Consider the following 12,212-nt stretch of genomic DNA (forward strand, 5'->3'; position numbering starts at 1 on the left):
GGTCCACATGTGAACCGTCAATAGCCCTAGCCGGAAACCTGGTAAAGGATGTGACTCCAGCAGAAGCTGGATTTTCAGAAGAGGAGTGTCATGTGCACGGGAAGCCGATCCACACAACTTTGGAATGGTAAGTATAGTACAAACTTTCTTCTACAGGGGTGTACTGGGTCGGTGGGTTTGTGGAACCTGCTGACTCCCTGAAAACACCTTTGCCCCATTCCCACACTGAGTGGAGGGTCTTATATTCCATGCAGTGGGCTTGTCACAGGCAGTGCAATAACGTCACTAAGAAATAATGCAAAAGAAACCACCGGTATAAATTCCGCTTACTGCCTCGTTCCCCGGAGTAGTCGATGCATGGAGGCAAGCACTGTGCCGGCTGGCAGGAAGAAATTATGTTTTCTCCTTTTTCTCTAAGTCTGTGACAGATTTCACTTTCAACGTGTAAAGGAAGATGGGAATGTGAAGAGCAACTTACCTCTGCTGGGGGAGATGCTGTACTGCCTGACAGGACGCTGCCCGGAGGAGTTTGAGTCATACGGCTGCTACTGTGGACAAGAAGGCACTGGGAACCCCAAAGACGTACTGGACAGGTATGGCACGTAGGCATGGGCATCCAGTAAAGGCGGCACAGAAGTGATTACAGGCCAGTTTTCTTTCCATAAAATGAGTCACTTTACTTGTACTGATCTTAAAGGGATTGTCTCAGCATAGATCACTATGATCTGCCAATCATGTCTGATTGCTGAAGGTCCAACGGTGACCAATACTGATCTCTCATTATGTGGGCATGCCCTCCCAGGTGCAGTGTGAGAGCAGTGCTCTCTGCTATGAGCTGATCAGTTGTCACCCCTGCCGCTCCTCCTCCCCTTTTTTTTTAATGAAACACAGAGAATCTGCAGCTGCATCCCCCTCCTCCCCCTCTACCATTTACTGTTTTACACTAGATGGATTTTTTTCGGCGACTGAGGAGAATTGTGAGCATTTACAGAAATTCTGTAGGTAGGAAAAAGCGGAGGCTGCAGACTGATGGAATTAAAGTACAACACTACTGCCCAAAACCATGAGTGCCGAGATTGCGCTGGACAAAAAACAATCCTTGAACCAGTTTTTGTCCAGCCGAATCCTAGCACTCATGCCGGAGACAGGAGAGATCTCCACCGAGTTCCATTATAGTCCATGGGTTTTGGTGGGGAAAGGCAGTATCAAGCCATACCGGATACGATGAACTCTGGCAGGCTGTTCCTCTGCCAGAGCAGGATGGTTTTAACGCTAGTGTGAAACTATGTCCGTATGCTATGAAGGGAAGCCCTAGGTTTGGAAGATTTTTCTTTTTGCCTCTTGTCCAGCAGTATGTATGAGTGACAATGCTTTGAATTAAACATAATTACAAATTGACAAGAAAACCAGTTGAGGGAATGAGCAGTAAAATGAAAGAGATCTTGAAAATGGAGAGGAATGACCACCATTAAGGCTACATTTCTGGGCTGGTGATTACAGCTGATCACTAGAGGTTGGAGAAGCTGGACTTTGATTTTCCTGCAGCGCCACCACAGAAGAAATAAAGCATTACACAGTGTCCATTCACATCAACATGTTGTCTGTGTAATGCAGGACAGGACAGGTCCTCCAGAGCCAGAGCCCCTCTTAATATTTGCCCTCCTCTCTGGCCAAGAGATAAAAAGATCTTCAACAGAGGTCCACCCCATTATTAACTTCAATAATAGGTTATGTAAACTGGACAACTACTTTAAGCCTTATTTACAGGATACTGTAGAACTCTTAATAATGTATGGGTCACGGTTTATATGACGCATTACTTCATCTTGTACCGGATGCATATCACATTGCACATTGTGCCACCTTACTCCAGTTCTCTTCTGTTCCTGCCATTAGCTGCTGTTTCTCCCACCAATGCTGTATAGAGCATCTGAAGAAGCTAGGCTGTGCACCGGACAGGAACATCAGGTCAGAAGTCGTATGCGTGGACCACAAGCCAACATGTAAGAAAGTCGCTTTTTCTAAAAACTGCATGATATGCTCTTTTGTTAAAGGGGTTATTCCCACCAAAATTATTTACAGGATAAATATCAGATTGTGACGTGTCTGACCGTGGAGACCCTGAGGACCAGGGGTCCTTGACATCCTTCTGTGCATGGAGCAGTAATCATTACACCCCTCCATTCAATTTTATAGCACTGACGGAACAATGTATGTATCACTGGCCATGATGGCCTAGGCGCCAAGAGCTTCCACCCCCCGATCCCACACTTGGTGCTTAAACCTGTGGAAGTGCAGGTTGCCTAGCTTATGCCATTACTCTGGTCTATGTCTCCTGTTTGAGAGTGCACAGATTTTAATACTAGAGTTTAAACTGTATTGATTCATACAATGAATATGAATGTACTGTAGTTTTATGACATCCACATCAACCACATCTAACGAGAAGACGCCATGGACTGAACAGATAGCTATCTTACAGGCCAAAGCAATAGAGGTGATAAGAGCCCCCAAATCTCTTCTGCTTTCAGAACGCAATGGCAGAGAGGTGACCCCTTTACTAGGTAATCCCTGTTGGATGACAAACTGAAGACGACCAGCAGAGGTTCTCTATGGACTCCTATTTAGCAGTGATGTAAGGGTGCATTACCTTCTCTGGCCTGAGGACCACATGCAGATTGCACTATTTCAAAGGTCCACAGCAGAAGAAATTTAGTATTACATGGCATCCGTTCAAATGAGGTCCTCCAGAACGGGAGACACTTTTATTGGTTCTCTGCTCTGGCTAACATAGAAGGGGGCTGTATGATGACCATATTTCCTAAAGGGGCATATGGGCAGGTGTTTGGGACTATGACTCCTGCTAACGTATGGTTATTCCCCCTATCACAGGTGTGGGATGGAGCATTTGTGACAAGCTTGTGTGCGCCTGTGACAAAGCAGCTGCTGAATGCATGGCGGCAGCACCATTCAACGGCACCATGAGATCACTGAACAGGAGGCAGTGCCAGGGGGCTCCACTGCTGTGCAGGAACCCAGGTAGCGGGGATAATCCGGAACGGGCCATGGGGCCACAGTCAGACAGCTCAAGCTCAGAAGAGAGCAGTGAAGAACACAGCCCTATGAGGGATATAATGAGACCCGGGGACTCTGGGTCACTGGTGCCAAGAGGAGGAAGACGGACACGCTCTCTACTTTTTGGGAATTAGTTCGGGAAATGGAAAGTACATGTTTGTGTTATGAATGTTAAAGGGGAATTCCACCATCATGTATCGTCTAAAAAGACTGATGATAATGTTAGAAGGATTCTGTGAGATGGGCCGATTTCTGCTGCATTTTGTAGAGCCCTAAATCCCCTGATCAGATTTCCATGGACTTCACCACTTAATGGTCCTCTGTCAACCCATACCAGGGTTTCCAAGAACCAAAACGAAGCCTAAATAGATATCACAATCCCTTAGTCTTGGGTCCCTTGGTTGTCCAAACTTACATAAACCCACTGGTGACCTCTTGTAATGGGTCACTACGATGTGGAATTCCCCTTTAAGGGCAGCGGCTGATAGTTTTTTGCTCTCGTGTCCTGATGTTCACAGATCCTGTCTGTTCTCTAAACTTGGTCAACCCTATAGGCACCTGTGGATCCAAATCACCATCCACATCAGCGCTCACCCATATACTGTGGTTTCTATTTTATCTATATTTAATAAAAGTAACGTTTTAAAGGGTACATTTACTAGCTTCAGTGATATTGTTGTTTAATTACCCTACCGTATTTACATATGCAGTGATTTTGATCTACAGGATGTGACCACCGATGTGGATGGTGATCTTGATCCATATAAATATCTCTATGAGGAGGCTGAACAAGTTAGATAGAACTGTCACGAGGGCGTCTGTAAATTCATGGGAACTAAAAAGGAATATTTTACCATGTACAGTAAATGGCCTTTCATATATATTCATTCGTATAGAAGTAAAGGTATCCTTTAACAGGATATTAGTGACTCTTCCATGGGTGGAGCTAGTTATACATATATTGCTACTGCTCGGGGCTTGTGAGTAATAGGGGGCGGGTCAGTGACAACCCCTGAAGGATTAGATAGAGGTTTATGGTAGATTTTATGAACTAGTTTTAGACGGTGGCAACATGACTAACCTAATAAAGTGGAGGTGAAGATATAGGGGCTACAGCGGCAGACATGTTAAATGGCCTAAATGCCCAGAAGGCCTATGGCCAATAGCCATCAGGAAATTCATTGATAAACCAGGCACAATGTCTTGCAGGGCTAGCTCAGCTAAATGTAATGAAACCTTTCACTTATGGCTCCTGCACACAACCGTGGTTTTGGTCCGCATCTGATCTGCTTTTTTTGCGGATCAGATGTGGACCCATTTACCTCAAAGGGGCAGCAAAACATTTGGACAGCACACCCGTGTACTGTCCACCCGTTCCACGGCCCCACAAGGAGAGGACATTTGTAAAGGAGTGAAAAAAAATGGCTGCGGACTCTCAGCTGGTATCTGTGTTCTGTGGACCACAAAAAAGACTATGGCCGTGTGCATGAACCCTTAGTGATCCATTGCTTCATTCTGCAGAAAAAGTTCTTTTGATCCATATGCAAATGAGCAGCCAAGTGCACTGAGGGTGGACCCAAGCCACTCAGTGCACCCTTGCCCCTCCCTTTCCTTGACAGGGCCAGACGAGATGACTATGCAGGAACCTGGTCCTATCAATCAAGGAGATTGAGAGGCTAGTAGAGGAAGCAGGAGGAGCAAGGGTGCATAGAGTGACTTGGGCCCACCCTTGGTGCACTTAACTGCTAATTTGCATATGAATCAAAAGTACTTTTTCTACAGAATGAAACAACGGATTGCTAGGTGAAAGGTACCCTTATAGTTAGCGGAGTACATAATTTTTCCCAGGGAGGCATTGCCTGTAAGACTCACTACAATGGTTGGAGCTCCTCAAGGAGAACTAGTACCCCCCCCAGAGAGCCGGATCTAAAACCAAACGGTGTTCAACCCAATCAGTCATATAACTGACATGATTAACCCTAGCATAACGATTCATTTTTAGCAAAAACTTCATTAAAAAAATTTTTACATTTGGATTAAGAAACCTTAAGTTTTGTTGCCATTTTTAGCTCCTTGATGTCAGACATCAGCTCAGCTTCCCGTGATGGCCCGATCTCCGCAGGGGCAGGGAGAACCCCAGGGATTTCTGCATGAGGGGAGAATATTGATGGCAGGAATCAAATGACTGTATAACTGATGCAACTTAGAACCTATTATGTCTACCAGTGACTAGTAATCACACAACTCCGGTTTTGCTATCTAAATTGCTTTTATCGCACCCCATTTGATGCTCATGTGATAGAATGTGTGATGAACATTTATAAAGTGGGTTTATGAATAAAGAAATAGAAACACAGAACTGCATTGGTGCGTTCCTTTCCTGTAGCAGTAACAGTCACCTACATTGCCATTTGTATCATCCCAGAGGTTCTCGACCCTACAAGTAGACAGTTTCCCCAAAACCAACCAATAAGGCTAGTTTCACATCTCCGATGTGAAACTCCGGCATGGCTCTTCCGGGAGAAAAGCGGAGAATCGGACGGACACAAATTGCAGCATGTAGTGGCTCTCCGCATGTCTGCCGGAATGTGCACAGATCTCCGCAGAACCCCATTATACTTGCTGTTTGTTCTCCACATTGGATGTGATTGGGGTGATTTTCTGTTAAGCGGGATTATGTATCTATGTGAATTCTGTGGTCACAAACATGATTCTGAAAGTCGTTCATGTCTCGTTTGTCAATCAATTATTACATTTTGAATTATCTATTTAGGGTAGTCTATCACAGGTACAGACTCCTTTAAAAGAGGGCATCGGGAAAATATAGAATTTTGGGTGGCCTCCTAAAGTGCTAACTGGGACGGAATGAATGCACATATACTTAACCACCTGTGACTTAAAAATTTGAAAAAAACCCTCCTGAAAATATTTTTTATCATAGATTTTGAATTTCTCTCTCAAATATCTATAGTTGGTGAGGACTTTTCTAACCCCTTAGCTAATTTTAGTCTTCAAGGGGTTGGTCCATCTGGGACATTGATAGCATATGTAAGCAACAAGAAAACAGCCGAGCACAGTGTGCCATTGATGTGAGAGGTGAACAATGTGTGAGGGTGGACCGACACACTACAGTGGAGCAGCTCACAGTCTTTATGAACCAGGGGGCGCCAAACATGTGTCTAACAGAACAGTTCAGTTAACCCCACTGCGTATGGGGCTCCAGAGCAGACGGATGGTCACTGTACCTCTGATAAAACTGCATCGGCAGAAAAGGCTTTAATTTTCGCGGCAGTATCAGTATTGGACCTCCACTGATTGGCAAAGGGTTGCCTTCTCCAATAAGTCATGTTTTCAGCTCGTTGGAATGGATGGAAGTTGGGGTGTCAGGTGAGAAACCTCAGAGAACAAACACCCTGCAACCATTGCTGGAAGAACACAAGCTGGTGGAGGCAGCGTTATGGTCTGCGGAAGGTTCTTCTGGCATTCTCTGGCCCACTCATCCATGTGGAAGGCACTCAACTGATTTGGTTGTGAATCCATCCTTGCAGATCACATACAACCATACATGCTGATTGTCTTCCCTTGGGTGGATGGGATCTTCCAGGAACACAATGCGACGTGTCACACAGCTAGAAGTGTCTGACATTGGTTGGAAGAGCATGACCAAGACTTCCAGGTACTACCCTGGTCCATAATTTCCCAGACATGAACCCAACTGAGCATCTGTGGGACCACCTCGATGGTCATGTTCACTCTATGGATTCTCCCCCGCGACCCCTCCAGCAGCTGTGGGATACACTGCAGTCAGCATGGCTTCAGATACCTGTGACAACCTACCAGGACCTTATGGAGTCCTCCCAGACCATCTAGCTGCTGTCCAAGCTGCACATGGTGGTTACTCTGGATATTAGCTGCTGGTCAGAATAATGTGTAGTATGGATCGCAGATGCAGCATATCTAGGGTTGCCACTTTACCCAACAAAAAAATACTACCCACATTTACATGGGTAAAAAGAGGTTGTGGTTTCAAGGGCATGGCTTAACGGGGCGGTATCTGATACCAATGTTTTGTTAGTTTTTTTTAGTTTTGTGACTGTCTTGCTTTTTACATTAAAATGCAACCAGATATTATGCAAAATCCTCCTGTGTGAACAGATGTTATTGAATAAGCGCTTATGGAAATGCATATAACAAAACCAGGGAAAATACCAAACACCTATTTCAGTGCTGCACCGAGTCTGCCATACTGACTTGCTTTGAAAGTAATGGTTTACAGTGATTTTCTTTTCGGTCCGAATTTTTTTTTCATAGATATATAAAAAGAAATATAGTAGATTCCTCTCTAGTGACAGTATTGCTATTGCTGAACCGTGTAACAGGTGATAGAAGAGAAACGCTAAACGTTACACACTAAAGATTCAGTATGGACAGTGTAACATGAGAACTTTATTGAGGTCCGTTTTTTGTTGCTGCTTGGGGCGGGTTTGCACTTCCATTAGGGTATTCTGTTATAGATTCTGGTTTATAATGGAAATTAATGGAATTCCTAGACAGAATGCAAAACGGATACCTTTAAGAGGCATTCCGTTTTGATCCATTATAATAGAAGTCTATTGGGAAAGCGTAACGGATCCGTCTGGATTCCGTTATGCAGGACGGAAAACGAAGTCCTGTCGGTTCTGAATGCATTAAGTAACTACTAAGTCCTAAAAATCCTGCATTAAATTACCAGTTCTTTTAAGGCATTAGATTATTCACTTCTATAAGTAACCTGTCCAGAGTCAGCACATGTAAACCCGGCAGGAGAACGTCATACAGTAAATGAGGACACAATGAGCAGCGGAGGCAGGGTCTCTCCATTGTTTCAATGCTTTAATGCAGGTTACACAGTGAATTCATATCAGGACTTTCTAGAAAACATATAGGACTCTTATAAAAGCAGCACAGCAACTTCAAGAATTCAACGACGTCGTCTAACATCGAACAGACAACATTTTATCTCAACAAAAAAAACTACAAAATGACAGAAGAAGAAATATAGTCTCAGAATTAAAGGAGAACTCAACACAGAGTCTTAAATCTAGCATTAGATCTTTCAATAATTTCACCTTGTTCACCAATGTTCTGGCCACCATTTAAAACATGGAGGAGCGGGGCTGTTCCCTTTTTCCTGGAGACCCACTGCCACAGCACGCTCCCTACCCTGGAGACCCAATGCCGCACAGCAGCACCTATACTTATGTCATATGTGCAGGAAGTAGACCATGGCTTTGGATCTCAGGGATGTGGTCTACAGTCAGTGGGGAGCACCATTATTTAAGAAGAACATTTTTAGTGGACACTTTGGGGTCATTTTTATTTTATTCTACTTTATGGCATTTATGGCAAGTTGATAAGATATGCCATAGATGTCTCACCTCTGGAACTCACCCCCATTTCCACAGTGGGGCCCCAAGGTGAATGGAGAGCAAGACACATGCAAAGCTTTCTCCATTCACTGTTCCAAAGTCCCATTGCAGAGGAGAGGATGCCACCTACGCGTGGCCTGCTCTCCATTCACAGAGTGGTCTCTTTCTTCACACAGGAGTGGGTTCCATAGGTGGGACCTGTATCTATTGGTCATTTAGGACATATTCCATCAATATGCCATAGATGTCCACATGGGACAATTCCTTTAAATGCATACATTTTTGGCTAAAAAACATCTTTGCAATAGGGTTTCATTAAAACATTTCCAGCTTGTGGGTATATTTGGTCTGGATTCCCTCTCTCTCCTCTCCTGAACAATCTTTAAAGTTAAACTTTGATTTGGTCATAAATCAGCTGGAGACCCTACCATCACACAGCAAGTCTGAGAGACTCCACCGTGAATGGCTTTCTGAAGCCAAACGGTGCAACATTTTTAATAAAACCCTATTGCTAAAATTCTTTGAGCCAAAAATACATGCATTTAAGTAAAAAAAAAAAAAAAAATACCCCAGAGGTATCTTTAGTCTTTAAGTTGTTCTTCCATCAGCTTGAAAGTCATTGGCCGGAGCCTGTACGTTGTTAAGAATCGCATCATAACAATATACATGGTGCTTTATGAGGTCATCAAACCACCTTTAGCGTTTGATCTGAGCTCTGATGGCCATGCTGCAGGAGAGATCTAAAAGGGGACAAAAACTACTAACCTTGGGGAGGCAATAAAATATCTTAAAATGCCCCTTTGCGGGCAAAAGAAAGTGGCATGTGTATATTTGCCTAGCACTGAATTGCATAATTATTACCAAGTGGCTTCATGGCCCCTTTTCTTTAATAAAGAGTCATGGGGCTGGTCAGGTGACCCCTCACAGCCAATCAGACCCAGACACTTCCAAATACAAACAGTGCAAGATTCCCTTTAAACCATACATTAATGATGCAGAAGGTGCGTGTTATAAGGGGGGAATCTATAGTGTTGCAATAAAGTGAATGCTCAACGCTGAACGACAATTTATTTTAATTAAAATAAGCGGAAACAATTTAATTTCTTACATCGTTATAGTACTCAGAAGCTCCAAAACTCCTGTACAGACGTAGATTAAAAAAAGGATTATGGCTGCCTACAGCCGCCACTAGAGGGAGCTTAGTGAGCATACAATGAACTCACAGTAAGGTGGCAGCAGGATTTGTATCATTTAACATCATGGCTATGCAGGAGTTTTGGAGTAATGTTTAAGAGGAGGGGGGGGGGAGCTGCAAACCTTAAAAATATTCAAACAGTAGCAAATTGTGGACCTAATATAGACAAGGTGGAGATTCACTTTAATATGTGTCTGTCCTGATGATAGGTTCCCTTTAAGTGCATGATAGAGGTCTCCTTTAGCTGAATTTCAACAGAATTAAAAAATTAAGAATAAATACACAACTGGAGGAGCAAATATAAAAATATACATGACAAGAACTTCTAGCAATCCAGCAGCGAACATTGCATGATGAGACACATGGTCTGTCTACCTGGCAGTAAGCAAGAGGATGAAATACTCTGCAGAGCTCCCGATGACCTGCACTATGCTGAGAGTATTAAAAAAGCTGGAGCTTCTAGGAACAGCTTGGTATTGCTAGTATGAATTCCAGCTTCACCTTGGAGTCGTTTTCAACAGCAATTACTTAAAGGGAGTCTGTCACCAGATTGTGACCTTATAGACCGCTTACATAGCGCTCTAGCATAGCAGTCTATGATTCTAATGGTACCTTTGATGTTTTCTTGTGAAGTTCCCCCAAGGCAAAAACTGACTTTTATTCATATGTAAATTAGGGCTTGCAAGTGCCCAGGGCGGCGTTCACCTCGTTGGTGCCCAGGCTGTTCTGCCTCTTTTCGTCATATCCCCGCCCCAGCCTCTTCCTCTGTCCGCCCCGCTCTTCCTTTGCGTCCTCCTTCTCAAGTTCTCTGCAGCGAGATCCCGCGCCTGCGCTCTCCATTGCTTGGCCAGGGCATGCGCACTGTGATGCCCATGGTGGGTGTCTCTGGTCCGCCTCCTCGCCGCTGTTTCACGCCGTTGGCCGGCGCATGCGCAGTAGCTACAATGGGCATCGCAGTGCAAAGGTATGGATAGCGCAGGTGCGGGATCTCTCTGCAGAGAAGGAGGACGCAAAGGAAGAGCGGGGCGGGCAGAGGAAGAGGCTGGGGAGGGGATATGGCGAAAAGAGGCAGAACAGCCTGGGCACCAACGAGGTGAACGCCGCCCTGGGCACTTGCGAGCCCTAATTTACATATGAATAAAAGTCCGTTTTTGCCTTGGGGGAACTTCACAAGAAAACATCAAAGGTACAATTAGAACCATAGACTGCTATGATAGAGCGCTATGTAAGCGGTCTATAAGGTCAAAATCTGGTGACAGACTCCCTTTAATATGTCTTTATTGAAGTTACTCCCACAACAAGATCTGTCCTGGTTGTTTTCCATAGCAGTGATTATGATTGTCTATATACAAAAATTCTACATTTCTATGGAGCTAAAGAATCTGATTATTATTATTACTAATATCACAATCATCATGAACGGCCCAGGAGTAAATCCAGCAACGGATCTCACGTTTCCCCATCAAAAGCCACTGAATTTGTAATATGAGCTTGGAGCATGAGAGTCCCTGGCGAGGTCAGGATCTATAGCTCATTTCCCAGCAGCGGCCACTAGAGGGGAAATGTAGTACTACACATGGCCATTAAAATGCATGGGTTGGGTCTGCCAGGCAGGAGGACCTGATTGTTACCAGCTGGCTCATAGCGGGGGGATCCTAAAATGGGGCTTCAAGCACTTTGAGGGTTTTTTTTTTTCTACGTAAATCTAAACAGGTCATTCGACTGAAGTGATAAGTGCTTTCCACAATGCAATAATAAGTTATACTGAATAGTTTATATTCAAGCAATTCTTGGCCTCTATGGGTCAAGAGGAAGTCATATTGTATGTAAGTTTGAGGTTGGCCACTTCCCACCTCATCATCCCTGTCCGTCTTAAAGGAGTTCTCCAAACTAGGAAGCCCTGTTGAGATTTCCAGGCAGAGTGCTCCAGGTCCAGCTGAATGCTCCTCCTCTTCTGGTCTTCACTGGATTAGGAGTGTGACATGATGAGGTCTAACTGACTGTCAGCGGTGACTTGCATGTATTAACTTTTAGTCCAGTGAGAACCAAAGCGGAGTAGAACGGAGCTCAGCACTGGTAGCTTGTTTTTTTTTTCCACCCTGTCTGGCCACCTCAACAGGAGTTGCGGATCTTGTAGAACTCCTTTAAACATTGGGTCCAATCAAAAACAAGCTTAAAATGAGGACAGGCTTTCCTTATGAGCCACTCATCCACAATCAATGCCAAAGGGTTTACGCCACCCCATGCATTAGATATTCCATCAATATTTGCTCAATAGGGGGAAGGCTCCTGCTGCAGCCAGCTGCCTTACAGCCATACGACACATAATAGGATGAAAGGAGAGAGGGCAAATTTTTTTGTTTCTTTGAATTTTTGTGTATTTTTTAGATCACAATCCTTCAGTTTAGGCATAGTGGTCCCAATGTGGCCTAGACACCGACATTACATACAATGCATATTCTATTAGTGTGGATCGTGGCAAATTTTCTTTAAAATCTACAGAAGACACAAAACGGCCTCCTCCATCACATGAC

At 44.2% G+C, this 12,212-nt stretch overlaps 1 protein-coding gene across 1 annotated transcript in view; it reads left to right on the plus strand.

Moving 5' to 3' along the window:
- The window catches only part of OC90 (otoconin 90), an 80,781-nt gene extending 77,572 nt beyond the window's left edge, over positions 1-3,209 (plus strand). Inside the window, exons 11-13 of the mRNA XM_040433831.1 lie at positions 419-593; positions 1,897-2,003; positions 2,893-3,209. Coding sequence (XP_040289765.1) covers positions 419-593; positions 1,897-2,003; positions 2,893-3,209 — 599 coding nt within the window. The remainder of the gene's footprint in view (positions 1-418; positions 594-1,896; positions 2,004-2,892) is intronic.
- Positions 3,210-12,212: the final 9,003 nt, after the last annotated feature.

Source organism: Bufo bufo, chromosome 5, assembly GCF_905171765.1.
Source record: "Bufo bufo chromosome 5, aBufBuf1.1, whole genome shotgun sequence".
In the NCBI taxonomy this organism is placed as follows: Eukaryota; Metazoa; Chordata; class Amphibia; order Anura; family Bufonidae; genus Bufo; species Bufo bufo.